Consider the following 23900-nt stretch of genomic DNA (forward strand, 5'->3'; position numbering starts at 1 on the left):
ATGCCCATAGTTGCAATTAGCACAAGATGTTTAGAATAAAGAGTAGTAGATGTGGAGAGCTTTCAGCATAGATTCTCTCTCCCCCTGCTGCCCTCCTCTCCTACTTCTTTTCCCCCAAGATAAAGCCTTACTTTAAGCATTCATCTTTTGGGTGCATTTAATGATGATGGAGTTAAATGATGTAATTGGAAAAAATGAATAGTAATGCTTAGGGAGTTGGGTGATGGGTACATCAGAAATACAGAAAAAGTTCTTTGAAACTAAATTGGGAAAGGATAAAGTGATATGGCTGTGTACATTTACATCTCCTTGGAGTTCATATAGCAGTGTGTGCCATCTTTCTCTCCTGGCAGAGGTCTGTGGAGTTGATGAGCTGCTGGGAGTTGGGATCTGCCTGGAACACGATGCCCTACCCCGCCCCTGGCCTTGGGAAGTTGTGAGCTGCTCATGTCCATAAGGAGAAAGGATGGCTCATGGAATTCCTTCACAAGGGAAAGTTACCATAACGGTGGATGAATACAGCTCCAACCCAACGCAGGCGTTCACACACTACAACATCAACCAGAGCAGGTTCCAGCCGCCGCATGTGCATATGTGAGTATTTGTTGGTGGCATTGCCTTGGTGTGTGTCTGTGTGTGTGTGTCTGGGTCGAGCACACTGCTGAAGGAGCAGGCTGAGAACTGGGAAAATTGGTTATCATTACATTGGCCAATAGGCGAAATGGTTATCATATTTCTCCTGTGGTGTGATTGAGGAGCACCACTCCATCATCTCCTGGAGATAACTTACCTAACTGTGACTAGTAGGGCACATTCCCTGAAACTTGTACCTGATGTCACTTCAACTTGCCTGAGGGACCCATTGCTTGAAAATTTAAACTCCCTTCTCCCAGCCCTTACACTCAGCTGTGAAATAGGCCTAATTGGGACTAATTGTCGTCGTTCCCCCATTACGGAATCCTTTATCCTCCTGGTTGCCAGTGGAACGTGTGCCCCATGCTGCATTCCACCCAATGCACCTCGCAGCACAAAACAGTCTTTCCTCCCGAGAAATACAAATAACCTCCTTAAAACAAGGTCCCTGGCCCCAGCTTAAGCAACAACAGCATGGGAACTGGGGGGCTGAGGGCTTCTTAGCTCACCTTGTTTTTCCTGGGCATTGTGGGATCACTCTGCTGCACAGTCGTAGGCACAATGGTTTGTGTTAAGGGCTAAGTACCAGTTTTAACTCTGAATTTCCTTCCCATTGTTCAGTCAGAGTTGATCTTTATCGGCTATTTCTGTGAATGTTCTTTTTCTTTTAGCGTTAATAGAGTGAAAAGCACATGGAACTAAAACAAAGACATCTCTTGACCTCCTCCATGCCATTGTTAGTCAGAATTGTGAAGGATGTCATTCTATTGAATTTGATGAGGATTTTGCACAATAAGGGGAGGAAAGTAGTATGGTACTTCGTTGCATTCTTGTTATGTAGAAGCCTTGGAAGAGTCACAATGTGGGAGTTCAGCACCTTCTAATAGGATTTCATGTGGTTGCAATCACCCTAAAGGCAACTTTGGGAGGGATGCTGGAGAGGGCTGCCATGCATGTGGCTTTTCAAGGTGGAAAAAGTTTTCAAATTGTGTTTGATTTATTAGTAAAACGATGGTGTAACCCTTCTAGAAACATTTCGGTTTCTTGATTCACTTTTCAGAATTTCTGTTTCTTGATTCACTTTTCAGACCTTTTGTCAGCTAATCTCTGTTGCAGGTTTTGCACTCCAGACTGACAATAAGTACAAATGTTTTGTAGAGAATGAATTCAGAACAAACAAAAGAAATGGAGAAAGCAGCTTTAAAGAACCCCTTGTTATTGACATTGATTTGAGTGGGAGCTGATTTTAGGACCAGCCAAGTGTGATGCTAAACATCGTAAAAATAGCTCATGCTTGTTTTCAAAAACTCACAAACACTCAGCTACTTCTGTAGGAATTTGTGTACCTCTTACATGCAACTGACTTGACATGTCTTAAAAGGTATTTTACTTGTTTGGAGAAGCTGTGTAATTCTGGTAAGTACTGAAAACTATGAAGTACAGTACAGCGACAGTATTTTAAGGAATTTTTAACTGAAATATTGCAGCTTTCTTAGAATGAGCCATTTGGTTTCACAGAATGATACAGTATACTAGGAGATAAAAATTTAGAAAAATGGTGAAGGGGTTAGTCTCAGATTTGCAATGGAAGCAAAGAAGAAGGCGGCTAAATGGAGGTATAGGGATGCTGGGGAGGGACTCTTTCATTAGGGACTGTAGTGATAGGACAAGGGGTAAGGGGTTAAAACTTAAACAGGGGAAGTTTAGATTGGGTATAAGGAAGAAGTTCTTTACTGTGAGGGTGGTGAGGCACTGGAATGGGTTGCCCAAGGAAGTTGTGGATGCTCCATCCCTGGCTGTGTTCAAGGCCAGGTTGGACACAGCCTTGGGTGGCATGGTTTAGTGTGAGGTGTCCCTGCCCATGGCAGGGGTGTTGGAACTAGATGATCTTAAGGTCCTTTCCAGCCCTAACTATTCTATGATTCTATGGTGTGGTAGCTTCAGAAAGGGCCTTATTTGTCTTCTCAATACTTTGTTAGAGAAGCATTGTGCATGTTTCTGAAAGAGGGTGCCATCAAGCCAGAAACCTCAACAGAAAATAAGTAAAAGCAGTATTAACACAAAAACCATCATCTTTTTACCCTGTTGTATCTTTACTACTACCACATTGCTGCAGCTCCTAGGATTGCTTAATTTGATTTGCTTTACAGTCAGCTATTCTTTTTTGTTATCTTAAAGTAAGGCATTTATTTATTTATTTATTTATTTAGTTTGTTTGTGGACGTTTCATTCTTTTTTTAGTAAAAAACTTACTTTATATAGGATGATGGGAAATGAATAGAGCAACACGGGAACTGAGTGTGGTAACATGTATGTAACTAGCAGGGCAATATGTTGTTACTGGGTCCTGCTGCATACCGTAAATCAGTAGCTGGGTGCAGCTCAAGGACAATGTTCTTTCCTGAAGGAAATAATTTTTTCAAAAGTAATTTCCTTATGGAGATGCATCTTCGTGTGCAAGGGTGAGAATGGGATTCTTGGGGTATACTGAGCCATTTCTGGTTCTAGCACAGCAATTTTGTTAGTTCCTTAAGCTCTGGTATAGTATGATTTTTATATCAGTTTGCCCAATCTTGTATTTTATTTCTCTACTAATTAATGTTTGAGCAGGTGTTCTAAAGGCAGATTTTACTGTACAATTTCTTTAGGTAAAGGGATATCGTGTTAAATATTTTGTTATCTTGAAGCAGTGCTCCCACCCACAGGTTTCACTTACTTCCTGAAGATGTTACCGAATGTTTGTATTCGAATGCTTTGTACAAGTCATGTTTACGTTCAGTTTTAATTAACTGCTTCACCTCAGTTCCCTGCTTTAAAGGGCAGCTGCAAAATAATAACAATTATAATATACCTGCCTTTGCTTCTTGATGATCGTTATTCTTATGCCATTATTCTTGTGCTTTCCCATTTCTTGTCAGGATTTGTGACTTCAAGAGGCAAATGCTTCTTGCCCCTTCAGTGTAGTGCTGCCAAATATTATGTTTACTCATTTACTTATTTATTAAAAGAAGGGAAAGGAAAATATTTTTAGCCTGTTCAGACCCTTGAGATGTTCTTTATGGAGTCAGTGGTGCCACCAGTGCCAGTGAGCAGCAGTAGGATGCAGCTTCAGTGTCCTACCACGATGGGTCTTTAAACCACTTTAATTAACATGAATTATTAAAGCTCTGTTTTGTGGAACCTTCTCACCCATTTTTGTCCTCAGATCAATGGAAAAGAGCTGAGATGAAAATGTGACAAATCCAAGTGGAAAATTACTTACTTAGGTTTTAGCCAGAGGGAAAAATCTTCCTGTTTCGGTACAAAACCCCATTTACTTTTGGGGGAGGTGGGGAAAGGAGGGATAGAGTGAAATGAACTTTGTGTATCTGTCATGGAACATACCTATTTGGACATGCCCGGCTGGTGAGGATGAGGGAGTTTTGTGGACGTGAAATAGCTGTAGCCCAAGCTGCTGCAGGCTGAGCCTTGGAGGGGGGTTCATTAGCTTTCCTCTGGTCTCACCAGAATGGCTTGGTGGTTTGTTCTTAGGATACTTGGAGTACATGTTTAAATGCTGGTATGGTTTAAATTCAGTAGCAGGGGAGTAAGAAAGATATAGAGGTTTCTGTGCCAGGCAAAAGGCTTCTAAATGATTTTATTCATACATGGAGATACACTGAACAATCTATAACTATATAATTTTACTGCCTTTTCTGTTCTGGAGTAATTCCCCATGTGAATATTCTTATTTTAAAACAAAGAGTATAAACAGAGTTTTATATTAGTAGAAATACCTGTGTATGGTTGAATAAAGTATTTAAATATACGTGTGTGTGAATGTGTATAATACTGACGGTAATATAAAAATACAGCTTTATAATCACAGAAGAGAAAACCTTCAACTGTGACGAAGCCTTAAATTGATAAAACCCAGAGATCTTGTTAGACTACTAACCTTGTGAAACAGGATCTTGCATATCTTTTTTGGGGGGAGAAACCATCCTGTGTTTAATGGGCTTTATAAACTCCCACTGAGATTAGCAGGAAGTCATGCATTTGATTTGTAATACTCTCAACTTTTGTTTCATGTAAGGTGTGTTTGATATTTAGGAGGAGGGGGAAAGAACTAGCATTCATAGATTATGGGCTTGCTTGACATTTCCCTCACTGGTCTGTCAGTGGCATGGGTGGCTGCTGAAGCTCAGCAGTCTACAACCTGGTGTAAAACCTAGTTACTCATTTTGCAAAAATAAAATAAAATCTAAGCATAAGGTGTAAACATAAATTTTACATGTAAAATGAGAGTAAAAACTTCTTCATGAGGGTACACTTACATTTAAAGCCTTTTGAGATGCTGGAGTGGAGAGTGCTGAAAGTGTTCATACGGTGGGGATATAATGGTTAGGAATCAGAGTTTTGTAATTAAACCTCAAATTTAGTCCCCTTGTGTTGTTGTTATGTAGTGTAGTCACACTATGCTAAACTCGCTTGAAAAATTCAAGTTTCTGACCTCTCTTTGTCATGGTGAAAAAGAATAATACCAACCCACCTTTAAAAACATGTTCTGATGTCCCTGGGAGGTTGATGCTGTGAAAATGGAAAGTGTATTATTATTATCATTATTATTATTACTATTATTATTTATCTATTGCTATTAACAACAACAACGACATAGGATGGGTTTAAAACAACTTTTTGTTGCTATTAACCTATTAGTTACTATATTTCCACATTGTCTTAAGATGGAAGTCAGGTCTGGTTTAACTTGGTGATAAAACCCTGTATCTCTAGTATTCCTGGTAAGAGGCTGCCAGAAATTTTCATTACATGGTTTCATTCTTTTTATAAGAGCAAGTAATAAACAAAGGGCAATGGCTTTAAATTGAAAGAGTGGAGATTTATGTTACATACTGGGAAGGAATTCTTACCTGTGAAGGTGGTGAGGCGCTGGCACAGGTTGCCCAGAGAAGCTGTGGATGCCCCATCCCTGGCAGTGTTCAAGGCCAGGTCAAATGGGACTTAGAGCAACCTGGTCTAGTGGAAGGTGTCCCTGCCCATAGCAGGGGACTGGAGCTGAATGAGCTTTAAGGTAGGTCCCTTCCATCCCAAACCATTCTGTGATGCCATATTAATACTGTTGCTTTGTAGTTCATTTAGTGGTCAGTCATACTGAGTGACAGCTGACTTAGGGTTTCACATCTTGGTACAATATACAGTGTGTTCTTACCTTATGGGACATGTGTGATGGGATCTGACAAAGGAATGCTTTTTGCAGCCCTGGTCCCTACTACAGTACCTTGTGCCGGAGCGAGATTGCTCACCAAGTTAGTTCTTTGCTGTGAAGTAGTTAGACCAGAAAGATGAATAAACTTTACAATCAGGTTGTTGTATTGTCACTGGAAGCTTGCAATTTCTTCATTTAAAATGCCAGAGCACTAGGGATATTGCTGTGGAAGCAGAAGATTCTTGCTTTTGTTTAGTGCTTGAAGGGTGAGAGTGCAGTCCATCTTGTGAAACAACTTGTAGAGCATACATTTCCAAGCAGGGAGTTAATACTTTACAAAATTTGTTAATACTTTACAAAATTTGCAGGCCCCAAAATTTGCAGGCCCTCTCTCACATCACTGAGTTTTTGTCTCCTGGTTTTCTCCCTGTGGCAGAATGAGGCTGGTCTTCCCTCCTAGTGGTGATACCTGTGACCCATGGCTATTCCAAGGCCAAGGAAAGTGCTGCACCTTCCTACCACACATCTTGTTACTTTATTTTACAAATCCTTGTTTGAATATATTGTTGGACAAATAGGCAAAAGGAAAACCCCATAAACTGTGGATTTAGATGTCTATTGTATGTTAAATTACTATATTCAGCTTACTTACGTTTGAATCAGGACTATTTCAGAAGTGATTGAATGTTGGTGGTGATACTCGGTGTTGCACAGTGACTTTGAGTCGACGTTTCTTAGGTGGTTTATTACCAAGTTGGTTGCCTGGCATGGGTATCTATGGAAAAATTCAGAAATGGAAAGGCAGTGTGTTTCCTTCCCAGAAGAACACTCAAAGAGTTTTGGGTCTGAATTCTGTAAAATGTCATGGCATAACTTGAGAAAATAAATATGCTTATGCATAACAAATGCAGTGTGGCAGGGAGATTACTTTCAAACATGCATCTCTTAACAGTGAGACGTAACTTGTAAAGCTACTTCTTTGAAGATAAAGTTATTTCAGAAGGTGCAAAGAGCTTGTTTGTTGGGATTTGAGAATTCAGGTCTTGCCCATTTGCTTTCAGTTTTGATGTAGGCCACTAGGATTGCAATTTTTAGGTGTTATATTGTAGAGGGCAAGTTTTGTGATACTGTGTGTGGTTTTAATTATGAGAAAACTGTAGCCAAAACATAGGATTAGAGAATTGTTTAATTTCAAAAGACATCTGAGATTGAGTGCAATTGTTAACTCAGCACTGCCAGGTCCACCACAACATAAGCAAATACATGAACTGCAAAAAGTAATATAAAAAAATCAGTTCTGCAGACTAAGATGACATAAACCGAAACTGCTAATGTGTGTGTTTAAAAACACTGAATTCAAACCAGTTCTAGTCTGTAGTAAATGTGACTCTTTGTCATTTAACAATTTTCATTTTGATGCCTTTTTCAAATAAAAAGACAGCTTATGATAATTTGGTACCCAGTAACATGCACAGTGGCTGGTAGTGTGTCCAGAGCAGTACCAAGTGGTTGGAGCAGTAAACTGAAAGTCTGGATTCCAAGCAATAACCTTTAGTTACCTGGAGTTGAGTCATTTTATTTATCTCCTGAAGAGTTGACCATAAAGTTTGATCTTAACCTCCATAAACTTGGAGATTCTCCCAGCATACCAGCTGTATGTGTCCTGCAGGATCTGCTGCGGGAAAGGCTGGCTGAGACAAAGTGCTGGTGGATGAGCATTGCTGTTGCATGCAGATGCTGCTGAGCCTTCGGGGGGGGGGGGGGGGGTGCAGAGAGGATGACTGGAGAGCAAGTTAACACGTAATCCCCAAATACAGTCGTCGTCTTTGTCACTCTGATGGATCAAGCCCATGTTATTACTTGTAGATCTCAATGCTGTCAAGAGTTCACCTGCGTACTCCCCACTGTTTTATAATGGGCATATCTTCTGGATTTAAATCATGATGTTGAGGGGAGATACAAATAAGAAAATCCCAACTCCCCTGTTTTTACCAAAAGATTATTTAAATGATTGTGCTATGTGCAAGATTTGTTTTTGTGACATTAAAGATTCCCAGACCCTCTCTTCCTTGCATGCTGCTTGACATTAGGGCTGCAGAGATTCCACTGGACATTGACAAGGGAAAAACAGTACTGGATGCTTCCTCACAGCAGAGTCCTCACTTACTGTACTGGGCATTAACTTATATCCAGCACATAAGACTTAAAAGCACACAGCCATTAAGTGTAGCACTCCCTTCCCAGGAGGGCAGCAGATGGAGAGGGAATGGGGGAGGGAAGGAGAAAGGAGTATGATAGAGGGACTTCATCTGATGTATTTGTAAGCCAGGAAACTGGCTATTTACCACGTTTACAATTTCTCTGGTATAAGGAATTGAGTGTAGTGACTGGGAGCATCAGGGTCAGCACATTACTCCTGGATGTTTAGCTATTGTATCAGTTTATGGGAAGGAAAAGGTGCTACTCCAGTATATCTTTCCCTATGCTCCTTCTATAAAGAGAACACGAAGAAAAAAGTCATTACTTTTTAATTACTCCAGGCTTCTTTGTTTCTTAAAGCACATTCCCTTTTGGCCAGCAGTGAGAATTACCAAAGGGTTATTTTCTTTCCTGTGAATGGTAAAATGGTAGTTTCGGGGAAAATAATTGTTCAGAATGAAAATTTAATGGGGCCCAGCATATTTAATAAAAAGGAGCCATGTCCTGTACTTGTTAAATGCAGTGATTAGTGACACTCTTATTGCTTCCAGTGGGACAGGACCAGTCACTCAGAGATGCCAGCTGAAGTGGTTCCCTTAATTTTAGGCTATGATTCTTTCAGGGACATCTTTTCTCTGGCTGTTAACAAGGTACATATAAAGATTATGATAATTAACATATATTAAGAGGGAAAATTCATCTTTATGGTTTATTGATTTTGTAAATTTCAAGTCAGCCAGGCATTCACTTTTCCTCCTGGTAGAAAGGAGTGAATAAATGAAAACTAACTAAATATATAATTATACATTTAAAAAAATTAAATCAAAGCATCAGTTGTAATCTTTGAAATGTCTTGAAATTTTTTAAATAAATCGTTTTCATTTTGATTATCTTTCTCTTGACATTAGTTTGATTTTCCATCACTTGTTTGTTAAACAGGGATGTTTGCAGATCTGCAAGGAAGGCATGTTTACAAGTGACAGATTTTTTCTGCTAACGTTATTCTGTACCTTTAAAGTTTCCACTTAGGAGACCCTCTTTGGGTTACTGAGGGAGAGTTATAACTCATTGCAACTTCTTGGGTATTTTGAGGGTATTTTGACTGTTTGCAAAAGTCCTTAAGGCAGTTTTTCTGGTAGAAATGTTGTCAGTATAATGAGGCTGCACAGATCAAATACTGTAATGCAAGTTTCGGGCACTCTCTGAGAATTAAAATGATGATGATGATAATCCTCTACAGTTGGTATATGGGTTTCTTTACCTCTTTTTTGTATTTCATTTTGACCTTTGGTGGTCTGCTTGGCTACTTTGCATGGCTGCTTTGTGAGAGTGCTGCTGTGTTAATGGAGGATCACACATACTGTTTCTCTCAAACCTGGTACATCCTCTCAGCAACAAAATGAAGACCTTTGACTCTTGAAGTTTTTTATAATTTGTTGTTAGTTATCCATTACCATAAATACTATGCCTTCAAGAAAACAGGCTGTTTTTTAAATGCATCTGAGTAGAGCCTTTATTTTCTCAGAGGAAGAGGAGAAGGGAAATCTTCGGTATTGGTTTCAAGGAATTTAAATGGTCTGTGTTTAGTAGGATTTTGTTTTCAGGCTCATTCATCTTAGGTATCATTAATATATAGAGCACATTTTCCTGAAAAGAATCCTTGCATTCAGTCTATATCCTCAAGAGGAATATTAATATAAGTTGAAAATTAACTTTGGATCATGTGGCTTCCTTGATAGTCTGTTCATACCATCATTTAATACTGTGATATGCAAGAGTGACTGTTTTCAGTCAGTATTTCTCTTAGAAAGTTTTAAAGACATCATTCTACTGAAAGACCTTTTATGAATCATTTTATTCAGTGCAGAATTAAAAGGTATAATCTGAAGCACATAGCCCAGAAGTTGGTGGAGGTTTTTTTTTAATCAATTAGTTAAAGTAAATTAAATAAGGATCTAAAGATTTGGTACAAGAAGTAGCAGTTTTTTGGATATCTGTTTATAAAGAGGCAGCGCAATTTCATTAGGGTCCAGACACTTGTCCAATAAAATGCAAGAGGAATGGACTAGAGGTGACTAATACAGAGTAAATGGAAGATGAGAAGTGGATAAATAATCTCAAATAACCGGAGAGAAGATGTTGGCCTAAAGTACAGTTCTTAGCACACCTTGCACATGCAGCTGTATTTCATTTGTTAGGATTTTAATGTCTGCATATGTGTTTAAAGGCAATCTTGCTCTAACATGAAACGTAGCAGTAATATATAGCCCATTACTGCTGCAGCCATAGTATCAGAGTCTGTCTTTCAGGTTTGTATGTTTTATTATTTTCCTAACAAAAGCTATTTTAGATTTTGAGCTTCCAGACTTAATGCCTTGTAGTTGTTCACAAGGGAATCTGGCAGTGCTGACCAAGAGGTTGTACATTCACATACTGAGGCAAGGTCATTTGAACCTTTTAGTGCTGTGCCCAGAACCTGGCAGCCTTAAAGGCACGCTTTTTTTTTTAATATATATTCTTTACAATTTTTCCTCTGTTGGTCTTGGTGTGCTTGTGAGCAGTGTCAATGCACTGGGAACACATTCTTTTTCTCCACATATGCACACAGAGCTATTGTAGTTACTGTTAGAGCTTCCCTTATAAGTTCCTTACAAATGACTATCATCTCTTACCTGTAGGGACTTCATGTGGAACCGGGAGGGCAGATTAGTCTCTGCCTCCATTCAAACTAGAGTTTCTTACCAGTTGCCGTGGAGGGCTTTGTTACATTAATGTCTTTATAGGAAATAAAGCACAGTCCTTTGTGTTGGTTTTTTTTTTAGGGCACCAAACAGCTGTCAGGGGGTAGAATTTCCATTTGTTTAAGGTCAGATTAGACAACGAGCTCTAAATGAAAAATCAGGTATCCTGCTATCTATCCCCTGAGTCATCTAATCTTAAACAATATACTGTGCATTCATAGGGCATCACCAGTGCTGACAAGTATGTTCAAAGAGTGCATGGATTTAGTTTTCCTCTCTAGTTTCCTAGCAGAAAAAGGCAAAAAGCTAAGAATTAAAATGTTTCCCTGATGGTGTAACTTAAGTGTATTATATATCAGCTCCATGGGTGGCTGCTGGAGTTGCTACCCCCCAGTATTCTGATTTTAGTACCCTCCTAAAGGCTGTTACCCCGCAGAAGGAACAGTTGGATGGAGCATGAAAAAGTTTCCTGAACAGCCTTAATTTGTGCTTGAGTGTATTACTGTAAATGAAAGCTTTATTTTACTTGAATACTTTGACTGGAAACAGTGATAATCAAGAACCATGGTATAAGAGTGGCTGTATCTGGGAGAAGTACGGAAGATGGAGTAAAAGCTAGGCTGTCCTTATTTAATTTGTTGACAAGCATGGGTCAATACGCTAGCTTTGAGAGGGCAGTGACGCTTGTTAGCAGCATTGCTCCAAGTACTCTCATAGAAAAGTTACATTAGGCAGCATTTAAACAAATGTTTTTAGATGTTTATCTAACTTTTGCAGTAATTTTTGGTGCAATACTGTAGAAGGGCTGTGTTACTCTATATATAGTTATATATAACTGTGTTCTTTGAGCATGGAGCGTGAACATTACATGTTTTCACCCACTGCCAATTTTTGGTGGTCGCACCATAGTGTCTCCTAGTTGTAGGAGGTGGCATGGCTATTGGCATTAGTTGCAACGTGAGATTTTAGTGATAATGGTTCAGTGGTTCTTGCAGATCTTGTAACCGAAAGCATTTAAGAACAGGTGGGGATATTATTAAAGCAGTGACTACATAGGGCATAGTGAAAAGTGTTTTCTATTTGTCCGATGCTGCTGCTTGTGTTCTTGAAATAAAGTGTTCAGATGCATTGCACAGCTACACTTCAGTTTGCTCTGAGGAGCCTTATGACTGTGTTTTGGACATGTCTTCTGCAGTGCATGATTACAACTGCCAGTGACCCGGCAGCTTAATGAAGTTAGGAGTTCATCTGTACAAAGGAAAAAGAACCCTTATTCATTAACCCCCATGTATCTTTGGGCAATCAGTAAAGATGGTAAGGTAGTTACAAAAAAGACTTGAAGGTAAATTGAGACGTTTTAGTAGGTATTTTCCCCACTGTGAGAATCTGATTTTGCGACGGCATGGGGGGACACCAGTCCACATGTGCAATTTCAGTAGGTCTGGATCCTGCATTATAAATATGCACCGGATGCAGGGGAGAAAACCAGCACAGTCTGTCAGGATGCTGTTAGGGCCAGGCAGAATCTCATTAGGGACAACTTCAAAGATCAGTTCCTCATGTCCATAAAAACAAGTGTAAATTATCTTCTGTGAGCCTGCTGTTAGCAGTTGCACTGATGCATTATGCATGATTCTAGATTGCACATGGTATGAACAAACTGGCTATGTTTCATTAGTGTGCTTCATTTTTATGTTAAGCCTGACGACTTCTCTGTTTATTGGTGTTGTTTTGGTTAATGTGATACTTGACTTAAAATTTCCAGTTATATTAGCTATTAGTAGTTACACAATACCTGAAAAGGACTGCTAAGGTTCTACAATGCTTAATGTTTTTACAAAGGAATAGCATATAGACAATTCCCTGTATTGACAACTTTACTTGCTATTCTTCTGCTTCCTGCACTTAGTAAGTAGGTGGCTGTTCCTGACTCTTGGAGTGGATCTTAAAGGAGTTTTCTGTGATGCTGATCTGCAGCACTTGATCTAAATGTTGGTGAAAATAATAAAGAGGGTAGAGCTTCAGTAATTGTGCTTTTACTGAGATACATACCCCATCATATACATTTGAAAGGCTGGTTTGTAATTGCTTCTGGGAAAATGGTTTGAAGTACAACCTCTGTGCATGGCAGTTTTGCCACAAGTTTCAGTGGAATCAAAAATTTTTTAAGTCTTCATTATCCTTGCAGAAACAGTAAGATGCAGTGGAATGTTTTCCTAAACTAACTACGTTGCTAAAAGGGACAATTTATGTGTAATTTTTTTTTTCTCCATTGTGGTGTTTCTGGCTTATTTATATGGCTTAATACATGATGAAACCAAACTAGGACAGCATTCATTTGCACACCCAGTCAAGGCTCACCACTGTCTTCAGATGCTATATTAAACTCCTCAACAGGTCAGCAATCTGATTTGCTCTGTGGTTTCACGAAGACCTGCAACCTGAGGCTCCTTTAAGCTGCTCAAACTGACATCCCTTGTAACATCCACTGTGGTCTGGGAGCTGGTTCAAGCCACTGCTTGTTAAATTCATGATGACAGTGAGTGTGTGAAGCCATGGTTTTGTGATTGCTTTTTGGGGGGGGATGGTGGTACTACCAGCTTGAATAGCCCTCACTCCTTTGCCCTGCTGCTCTGTTCTCTCAGGTGTCTGTGTTGGATGTGTAACATGACTGGGGTGAGAGGATGAGATTACTCTAGGGTAACATAATCCCCTGGAGTGAGAGGGTGAGAAAGTCAGGGGAGCCCAGTTGAGTTCCCCCGTCCTGCTCACCATCTGTCTCTGCAGGCAGTTGTACTGGCACAACAGGAGCCTGCAGAAGCAGGAACCAGCCATAGCAAGGTGGAATTGGTGGCTGCAGAGGCTGGCACTGCTGCTGAAAGGCAAGGTTATCTGTCTGCATACCTGCACGGATGAGTAGGAGCCTTGTGTTCAGTGGATGGCTGACTTTGTAGTTTGTTTGCAGAAGTACTTCATGTGGCATAGATGTGAAACTGTTGGTTTATGTGTCTTGTGGTACTGGATGGCTTAAAGTTCACTGTGTAGAACAAGGTGCACGGCACATCTGGTTGGTGCCAGGATTCCAAAGAAGGACCCCGTTTTGAGCAGTAGGATAACACCTCTAACCTTCCCTGGTACACCTGTGTCTGGAGACCTGCAGCAAGTCAGCATCATCCCTCTTAAAATTGTGTGGATGGGATGAGTAAAGAATGAATGGTCTTCATCACGTGGAGTCCTGGACAGGATGTTCTCTCCTTGAAAATCTTTAATCCTCATTTAGAGCTTCTACCTGAGGCTCCCCTGGAAGAAGGGGCAGTTAGTCTGAGCAGAGGCCAAATCTATTTTGGTGAGGTTTGATGATATAGTTCTAATGCTAATCGTGTTAACAGATCCACTTAATGAGGACATAGACTATGCTTACACTCTTCACAGCAAGCAGCTAGATGGAGGAAAAGCTATGGAAGCAAAAGTCTTGCTCCTTCCTGGGTTTAGTCTTTTTATTTTGTTTCATATAGATCAGATCTTTAACTGTTATAAAAAACCAGCAGAAATAGTTTTCTCTAACTGACATTACCTTCTAGTGCAGAACTGTCTGAATTTTAATGAAATTAAAAAACTCTTAGTTCTTTACTCTGGAAAACTCCAGCCACTTCAGCTGCGTTTTAAAGTCTAATGAGCAAAAAAAGCCTCCTTTAGTTTTTATTTTCCTGCTCTCCAGGAGCAGGAAAATAGAGAATTTGACTGAGGGTTTTTTTTTCTTTCTTATTTTTTTTTCCTGTGATTAAAAGAAAGACTAAAAAAGAAAACCCACCACATGGTGTATATTTGTTTCTATGTGTGCGTATGTATGCTCAAGGCCAGGTTGGAAAGGGCTTAGAGCAAACAGGCCTAGTGAAAGGTATCCCTGCGCATGGCAGTGTTCTGGAAATAGGTGGCCTTTAAGGTCCCTTCCAACCCAAACCATTCTATGATTCCATGTACATGTGCATGTAGTTGATGCTTACCTGTTGCCCAGAGAATGTTCACATATAGTAATAGCTTTGCCATTCTCTGGAAGCTTGCTTTCTTTTGGCATTCTCTTGACTTGGATTTTAAAGCCTGAAACCCCCCCAGTATAGTTTGTTATCTTGCTAAGGAGTGGTAAGTTTCATTAGAAGTTCAAGATTGCTCTGGGAGGAAGTCTTCATTTAACATCATTGTTTAGGTCTGGCTCTTTGTCTGACCATAGCAGACAGTGTTTGAAATGGCGATAAGATAAGAAGTGGCAGTGATAGCCATGCTGCAGGGTTACTGGAAGGGCATGAAACAGTGTCTGGCCATTGGACTTCAGTGGTCTGATTCTTAGTTGTAATGAGTGATTGAAATGTTCTTCTCATGGAGTTGGCAGTTAATGTGGCATGCACTTCAGTGTGTCCCTCAGGAAAAAAAAAATGAAATGGTTGCAGAAAAATAAATAAAGAAAAAAGCAAAGTCTGTGAAACAGCAGACCATAACTCTGTTTTTCATATGCAGCATGCTCAGTTCAAAATAATATGCCTAAGACCATGTAAAGAAGGTTTTGTTCAAGGAAAATGTAAAAAGATGGAGTAAGAAAAACCTCAAACCAGCAACACCCGTGTGGATGGTTAGGACTGAGGTGTTGGGAAATCAAGGTGTGAAGAAGGTTGTGAAATACAGTCCCTTGGCACATTAAAGAAACTCCAGTCAGGGCTCTTGTTATCTCAGTATGTTCAAGTTAATTGCTTTGCTGGTGTTTTTTCTTGTTTGTTTTTGTGGTGTTTTTTTTTTTGTTTGTTTTTTTTTGTGTTTTTTTTTTTTTTTTATTCTTTCATTTTGTTTGTTTGCTTTTAATTTGTCTGTGTAGGAAGTCTGTTTCATGTCCAAGCCTCATTGTCTGTAACAAAAGGATTCACCTAGAAGCTAAACATATGATGCAAGATCGAACTGTCTGGATGTGGAGAAAGCTCATTAGACCAAGGAGATTCTTATTTTTGTCTTGGTAGGAAGGAAAAAAAACCCACTTAACATTTAGGAAAATTGCTGTTGATTCATCATGCAGCTTCTGCTGAAAGGAGCAGCTCACTGCCTCTGCTGCCATGCTCCACTGCTCTTGTTGCTTCACTTTGGGCTCATACTCCCCTGCCCATCCAAGTCAGCAGTAGTGCCGTGAGAAGTGACAAGGTGGGCACAGGAGAACAGCTAGGTCTAGGTCTTCATGGCTGTCCTGTGAGTAATCCCTTCTATGCTGTGATGCCTGAAATCTTGACTTGTTGGCTCAAGGCAGTTGTTAGTGCAGCTGCACTGTGAATGGCATTAGGAAGAGGTTTGACTGAATACACGCCTGGAAACTAGGAGTGGTTGGAAGGATGCAGCCTGTTTCTACATTAGGTTCTGGGTTAGTGGAAGAAGAAGAAGGCCTTTTTTCCCTTTTTTCTGTCAAGTACCCAGTGACAAACCTTTTTACACTGACTTTTAAGGAAGAATAAGTCTGTGCTTGTGTATTTTACTTAGTCTTGCAAATAGTGGCCATTACCAGATCTTTGAATGGCTTGGATAGTAAAGGCAATTGGCCCCTACTACAGGCTGTTCTCTGCCATGAGTCAGAGGTTAGAGGTTGGTGGGGCACTCTTGAAATAAAGAAATCAGAGGCTGGGAACCATCAGGGAAAATCCAGGTGACAACAGGTCTGCACAGTTAACACTTTCCTCTGTTTTGCTTATTGGTGTGAAAAATTCCAGCATAGTTTATGCAGTCAACAGCACTTCCCTGCACTTACTTCAAAACATAAAATCATAGAATTGCAGAACAGTTTGGGTACAAAGGACCTTAAAGCAGTTCCAGACCCCTGCCATGGACAGGGACACTTTCCACTAGACCAGGCTGCTCCAAGCCCCGTCCAGCCTGGCCTTGAACACTGCCAGGGATGGGGCAGCCACAGCTTCTCTGGGCAACCTGTGGGAGGGCCATACCACACTCACAGGGAAGAGCTACTGCCTAAGATCTCATCTCAATCTCTCCTCTGTCAGGTTAAAGCCATTCCCCCTTTTCCTGTTCCAACAGGCCCTTGCCAAAAGCCAGATTTCCTGTCTGCCCCTTTAGGCACTGGAAGCAGCTCTAAGGTGTCCCTGGAGCCTTCTCTTCTCCAGGCTGAACAAGCCCAGTGCTCTCAGCCTGTCTCTGTTGCAGAGGTGCTCCTTTTGATGTGCAGCTCAGGACACGGTTTCTGTGGTGCAGGTGCACACTGCTGTGTCCTGGTGAGCCTCTCGTCTGATAAAGTGGTTGCACACTGTATTCTCAGTGTGCAGCCCTAAAACCTAGTTAAACTGGTGGCAGGGAATGCTTAATGTCCCAGGGCCGAATTCCCTTTGTGCCATACTGCAGTTGTCCTTCTGCATACAAGCATGTTCACATCGCTCTTGGGCTGGAATTGCATTTTTGCCATCAGGCTGGGAGCTGAAAAGTGAGTAGCACATGCCATGAGTTGGAGACCTTGTTAAATTCCCGAGAGGTTAGATTCCCTTCGGATAGTTGGCTTGTCCGAGTCCAGCACAGCTAGGCATAGCCCTGCTTATTGATGTCTTGGGGTTGATGGTATGGACACTTGGCAGGTCACCTCAGCCTGAGAAATAGTTCAGTGGCAAGTCTGTAATTCAGACTATTCTCTGGGCATGGGTTTTTAGCAAAGGTCAAGAGCAGAGTGACTTACTGGATCATGGAGGTGTCCCTGCCCGTGGTGGGGGGTTTTGGAACCAGGTGATCTTTAAAGGTCCCTTCCAACCCAAACCATTCTATGATTCTGTGTTTCGTGTGCGGGAGGGAGAACAGTGTATAAGGAAGGTGCCACAGTGAATGTCATCAATCAACATGGTCGTGAATGTCAACCACATTAATTAGCTGTTCTACAGAAAATATGCACCTGTGCTTGTTGAACTAAGTTGTACTTGCTAGTTGTACTTGCTGCTATCCTGGTGACACGCTGTAAAGGGTATACAGGTATCGGATCATAGCAACAGCAAGGTATTTCTTCAGTGAGAAATAGTCTTTGGGGAGATTGTGATGTTTCAGAGAAGAAAATGTCATTTGTGTGGGTGAGACAAGCATAGCTCTTTGGAACTGCGTGATACTCTTAATCAGTTAAAGATAATTATTTAAAATAAAAAATCTAACATGTTACTTGGCAAGGAGAAAAATAGATGTGATCCTTGTTGCTATAGGTAATACTAGTGGAAAAAAGCAAGTGGTGGAGGTGGTTTCTTAGTGCACAAGTAGCTGCTGCTGGAAATCCTCTGCACATGTTAAGGTTTGGTTTCTACAGCAGCGCTGCAGACAAAGCCGGTCTTGAGGAAAAGCTTGGAGCAGACAGTTTTCCAGAAGCAGATTGACCAGAGCCTCTTAATTCCAGAAAGGACACGGTTTTGCTTTTCAGGGGTATGGTTTGTCTCAAGTGCTCACAGTCTGCAGAAGATGAAGGAGCTCAAGATTTTATAGGCCAAAGTAAACCAGTAGAGTAAAACTAGATGAAATAATCAATTCCAGAAGGGGTTTCTGGAACAGACTGAAGTCTCTTGCCAGTTTTGCCCTTAAGGGCAGTATTCATTATGAAACAGTTTGTTTGTTCTTGATTGCCAAGAAGTTTGGAGGGAGGAAAAAGGAGAAAGGTTGCAAGAAATTAGTCACTTCAGTCAAAGAACTAACAGTCTTAACTGCTAATTTTGTTTAATACAGATGCCCATTAAAGTATTGATGTGAACAAAATAGTGCAGCAAACAATAACGAACAAAACAGTTATGCAACTTACTGAATTAGCTTGTTTCCTTGCTCAGAAAATACCCTAATAGTTACAAGCCTGTCAAAGATGCTGGGAAGTTTTAGTTAATATCTTACAGAATGATTAGTAATGATTTCGGTTTTTTTCTTGAAAACTCATATAAACATACATGTTTTAAAAATTTGCAATTCCCCGCAGCCTTGCAGAACTGTTGTGGAATTCTCTTATTGTCTATCCCTGGAAGGTATCTTTTCCTGCTCCATAATGACAGGGAAAGAACTGGCATTTTGTTTGCATCCTGAGGAAAATTACTGTGGATGGGTAGGTGGGTGCAATTTTACACATATACTTAGGCAAAGCAAAAATGGTTTTGATTGTTTAAAAGAAGACACCCAAATTAGTATAGCTGATGGTGAGTGCACCCTGATAATTCCATATGTTTATGTATTTTGGTTTTGACAGTTTGCCCGTTTTACTGTGAATTTATAAGTAGCTGAAGCTTTCCTTAAGTTTTTATTATTTGAATACATATTAAACCCATTTAAGTTTCTTTTCCTTTTAAGCACCAAGTATGAAGATGAAAACCAAGACTGAAGTATATTATCCATACAGGGAAACTGATTCTAGATAGTTCTGACAGAAAAGGCTGTTTGCAGCTGGTACTCTCAAATTCCTCTTGGTGTAGACACACATATTGTCTAGGAAAAGTGCTTTAAGCTAAATCAGAAAACAGGACTATGCCTAATAAATAGGCTCCCTGGAGAGTCATACAGAAAAAGCTATGGTACTTCTAGTTCACACAGCCTGTCTTATTTCAGAGAAACCTCCTTGTATTCTCAAGCTTCAAGAGACCAGCAGATAAATAAAAAAAAAAGAAAAAGAAAAAGATGCGTTTGCATTTAAAAAAAAAAAAAAGCATGGGGTTGGTGTTTTGTTCGGTGGGTTTTTATTTTTACTTTATTGGGATTTTGATTTCCTTTAGGCTTATTAAGGCAAGTTTGTTGGAATTAATCTCTGTGAATGAGACCTTCAGTTTATGCCTTCCCAGCAGCCACCACAGTAGGATGAATTTCACCCACCTTGGTTGTTCCCATCTAAATGTGAAATGATGGTTTCTATTTGTTATGCTGCAGCTAGGATGTTTCATAATTTCTACACGTCTAACGCATTGGTTGAAGTAATGGAATTCCACTTTTTGTTTGGAAGTGTAATCAGTGGGATTGCATTTGCATCACTTATAACTGAACCACATAAGTGAAATTGCATGGCCCACATCTCATTTTGTATTGTAAAATGTTATGTGGCGCAGCTTGTTTCCCTCCTTCCTGGAGCTTTTTGTGGTGATATTCTTTTCTCTAAATTTCAAACTATGAAGTATTTGCTTTTTGTATTTGGCATAGAAATTACTTTCGGCAGTGCAGTTTTACATCTGCCACGTGAACCAAAATGTTGATAGTATGCAGTGTATGGATGGGAAAGCATCTGGTTTTCAAAGCTTTCAGGGTCTTGCTTTCTGTTACATATTAACTGATTACTAAGTAGGTTTGTACAATTGGCAACAACCTCTGAGTCACACATGGTAATACCTTACTACTGTGCACATAGAGAAGCTGCATATTGAGGGGTTTCAGCTTCTTTGGCTTTGGAATTGAGTTGTGGATAATACTGAAATCCAAATGATTCTGTTTTTCTTCCCTCTCTTCTCCTGCCTTTGTTACTGGCATTGAAGCAAAAGTAAATGCATTTTTAAATTGAGTTTTCCAAAAGTATCCCTCAGGTAGATTTCAGTCTTGACTCTAATTCATTTTTGGATTTATTTGATTTTGCGGTATCCATCTTTGGAAATAAATGGTTTAATCCAGAATAATTGCTAAGTGCAGAAGTCAGTAACAATTCTGATAAATATGAATTCCCCACATATTTCCACTGAGGACTCTTAAGTCATTAATTTTTATGATCAAAATGTAAGCAAACCAAAAATGTTCTTAGATAACCTATAACATTGTGGTTGCCCACAAACCCTCTGCCTATTTAACTGCATTATTGATAAAACCTCCTGATCATATATGCAGCAGTGCTTCTCATAATACTGTCTTAACGTGATGTCTGTCAAATAAATGCCATGGATAAGTTATAGTTATGGTGCAACAAAAATACTCAGTGCTGGGTTTTATCCATAAGATTTTTTACTTATTTTCTAGAAGAAGGTGCAGAGTTCAGCAGCCTCTATCACATAAGTAACTCATTGCTTAGGAGAAAGTGTATGAGAACACTAAATAATGAGTGAGATTTGTAAAAGAACATAAAGGAGGAAAGAAAATGAGTCAGAATGAACTGTGCATTTCTAAGGGGTATCTCCAGCTGAAGCTACGTTTGTGCAGTGTTTCTGCTAGTGCAGACATGAGATTTTATTTCTCCACACACACAGACCATAGCTTTATCTTTTAACCTTTTTCTCCCTCTAACTAATGTTTGTATCTTGAAATATTGTGGAATGTGTACTATTTGACCTGCAGTTTCCGTGTCTTAAGTTGTTTAATGCTGGAGAGAGAGAAAAAAGAGGGAGAAAGATATCTGGTGTAATCTTTTTAGCTGGGAATGTATTTGGCACAATCTTTTACAAATAAAAGAACCTGCATTTAGTATCTACAGTGCAGCACGCTACAGCCCTCTCCAATCAAGTAACCAAGGATTTGCAGCATTTTGTTGATTGAATCCAGTTCAGCTGGGTTTCATGTCAGACATGTATGTCAGGGAAATGATACTAGTTGTAATGAAGGCAATTGCACTAGAAAGATAATGAGTAGAAAGATAAATGTGAAAAATTCTATCCACTAGAATTTACATTTCTCTGCCTCTAATGAAGTTACTGCGAAGGACTGAGAGTATATAGAAGAGCAGAACTTGATTCTGGTATTTCACAGAAAATGATACAAAGTAAATTCATATTTTTTCTGTAGACCCTGAGACTAATTGAGATCTCTCACCAATCTAAATCTAGAATTCAGGCTGAGTTTAAGATGACTGGTATCAAAATTTGTGGTCATGGAGTTACTAGGAGTATGGCAATATGAGGCCAACTGTGTGACTGTATGAAGTGAAAGCTGACATGATTTCAGGGAACTGTTTTAACGTAGTACTGAGCTTTTTAATAACCTGGATGCTGAGTAAGAGCCTGTATTTTGGTGTTGGTAGAAGCTAGTTAGTAATCTCCTCTGTTTCTATTAAAAACAAGGACTTAACTATTGAAGGAAAGCTAAATTGCTGTCTGTATTTTATCATCTTCCCTGCAGAAAGCTTCTTAAACCTTAAGAGGAGCTAGAGCTGAAAGCTCTGACAAGGGCTGAGATAATTCATATACATGAGGCTGAGCAGCAAAAGGCCTTTTAAGATAGCAGGGCTATTATGAAGGGTTTTATTTAGTAGAAAAATAGTGTTAGATGCCTGCATTGTGATGGGAAGCATTTTATTACTAATATCTCTAAAAAGTTTGATGGAGCTTGGAGAGAATGCAGGAGAGAATGTACTTTCTAACAGAGACAGATTTTTGTCATAGTTCAGATCCATGAATTATTTTTGTAGGTAACATAGTCTGCCAAATTATTTCTTTAAAATAGCATCTCCTGCTGCATGAATACTAGGAAATTTCTTTGACTTACATGTTCTGCTCTGTTTGTTCACCAATATCCTACTAACATCAGTAACAATTTCATAGGATTCTGATGGCACTCTATGCCCTTAGTAACTTAAAAATGGGAACTGGTGGTGTTTGCTCAGCATGAATTGTCTTTCCTTTGAACAGAATTTTGCACCCAGTTCCATCACCCATGTGGAAGTCAAATCATAAGGCAGCACAGCAGAGAGAGTCATATTTATTAGCACTCTCGTTCAGGAGAGAAGTAGCACTTTGCTTGCATGGAGATGGAATTGCATCTCATCCCTGGAGAGAGTGATACCTCCAGGTACGTAAAATGATTGAGAAGGCTAAGTGCAGAGGTTCTTGCTTGCACTGTATACTTGGATTAAAGACCACCACTTGTATTTCCCGAGCTGAAAGTCAATGAAATTTCAAGTAGAAATAAGACTAAATATATACTGGGGGTAGGGGAAATCAGAAGCAACCTCAAGTGGTTTTGTGCAAACACTAGGCTTAATCCTGTGGGTGTCTAAACACTATTTGTCTCTGAAACATAAAGATAAGATTTTAGATTTGGTAGCAAATTCTGAAATGGTAATCAGTTTTCCTCAAAACTCTTTCAAGTCCAGTTGTTTTATTACATAAGAGTTATTGCCTATTTGCTGAATTTATCATCTCCGAGAAAACAGTATTGAGTTATATTTATGAATTCTGTACGGTTTAGGAAACTCCAGATTTCTTTCTTAACAAAATGGGCATCGAAAATGGAGTATACGCTGCAATACATGCTTATATAATTGTTTTTTGACAGAACTGTGTAACTCATCTGTTTTCTGCATTTGTCCCTGAGACCAAAATTGTCCTAATTGCTGAGAAAGATGGTATTTTTGATCTGTCAGGTTAGACTAAAAGTAAATTGAATCTGTCCTGGAGGTCTGCTTTTATTTTTTTGGGGATGGAGTTTTTTTGCATTACAGTTTGAAAGATTGTTATACTGTTGAAGCAAGAGCTCTAAAGCCTTCACTGTGGTTTTCACCCTAGAAATAAGTCCTCCGCATTTTTCTGACTTGTGCAATTGAAATGATTGGAGGGAGACCACAAATTAATGTAGCATCATTCTTACTGAGATAGAAAAGTGTGTAATTTTCAAATCTCATTGTCCTTAAATTAAAATTTGATCTAAAAGCACTCCTCTTTGGGTTTGGTACGCCAAATTATACTTTCTGAGTATATAACATATATATGTTATATATATATAATATAATATGTTTTAATATACATTTTATATGCTGAGTCAGTGTTTGTAGATCTTATAGTAGGGAAATGGAAATCTGTTTCTGGTGTAGAGAGAGCTTACTGACCTACTTTCCTAGTAGGTGCATTCTTATCAGCAAATGAGTTCTTTGGGGCAAGGGGAAGGCATAATTTATAGCAGTTCCCAACAACCACAACACAAGAATGTGGGAAAAGTGTTTCTTAATGACTTTTAATTGAAACCATACCAGCATAAAACCTGCAATTTACTGTTTTATTTAAAGGAAACATTTACCTGGGCCTTAGGGTGATGCTTTTACTGGTGTTGATACTGTTTCAGTTCTGTTTTGCTTCTCTAATTTTTCAAAAGCCACTTAGAAATTTTAGAAGGTATTTCATTGACTAAAAAGAAATTTCATCTGCAACGGTATGATTAATAGGATTTTCAAAAGCACTCAAGCA

At 39.5% G+C, this 23900-nt stretch overlaps 1 protein-coding gene across 2 annotated transcripts in view; it reads left to right on the forward strand.

Annotated features, from left to right (window-relative positions):
- Positions 1 to 23900, forward strand: part of MPPED2 (metallophosphoesterase domain containing 2) — a 101837-nt gene that overhangs the window by 4674 nt on the left and 73263 nt on the right. For both annotated transcript variants that reach the window (XM_062620343.1, XM_062620344.1), the window contains one exon: positions 354 to 594. In XM_062620343.1, coding sequence (XP_062476327.1) covers positions 467 to 594 — 128 coding nt within the window. In that variant the 5' untranslated portion in view covers positions 354 to 466. The remainder of the gene's footprint in view (positions 1 to 353; positions 595 to 23900) is intronic.

This window comes from Pezoporus occidentalis, unplaced genomic scaffold, assembly GCF_034315485.1.
Source record: "Pezoporus occidentalis ecotype Australia unplaced genomic scaffold, CSIRO_AGI_Poc_V1 ctg22, whole genome shotgun sequence".
NCBI classification, from domain to species: Eukaryota; Metazoa; Chordata; class Aves; order Psittaciformes; family Psittacidae; genus Pezoporus; species Pezoporus occidentalis.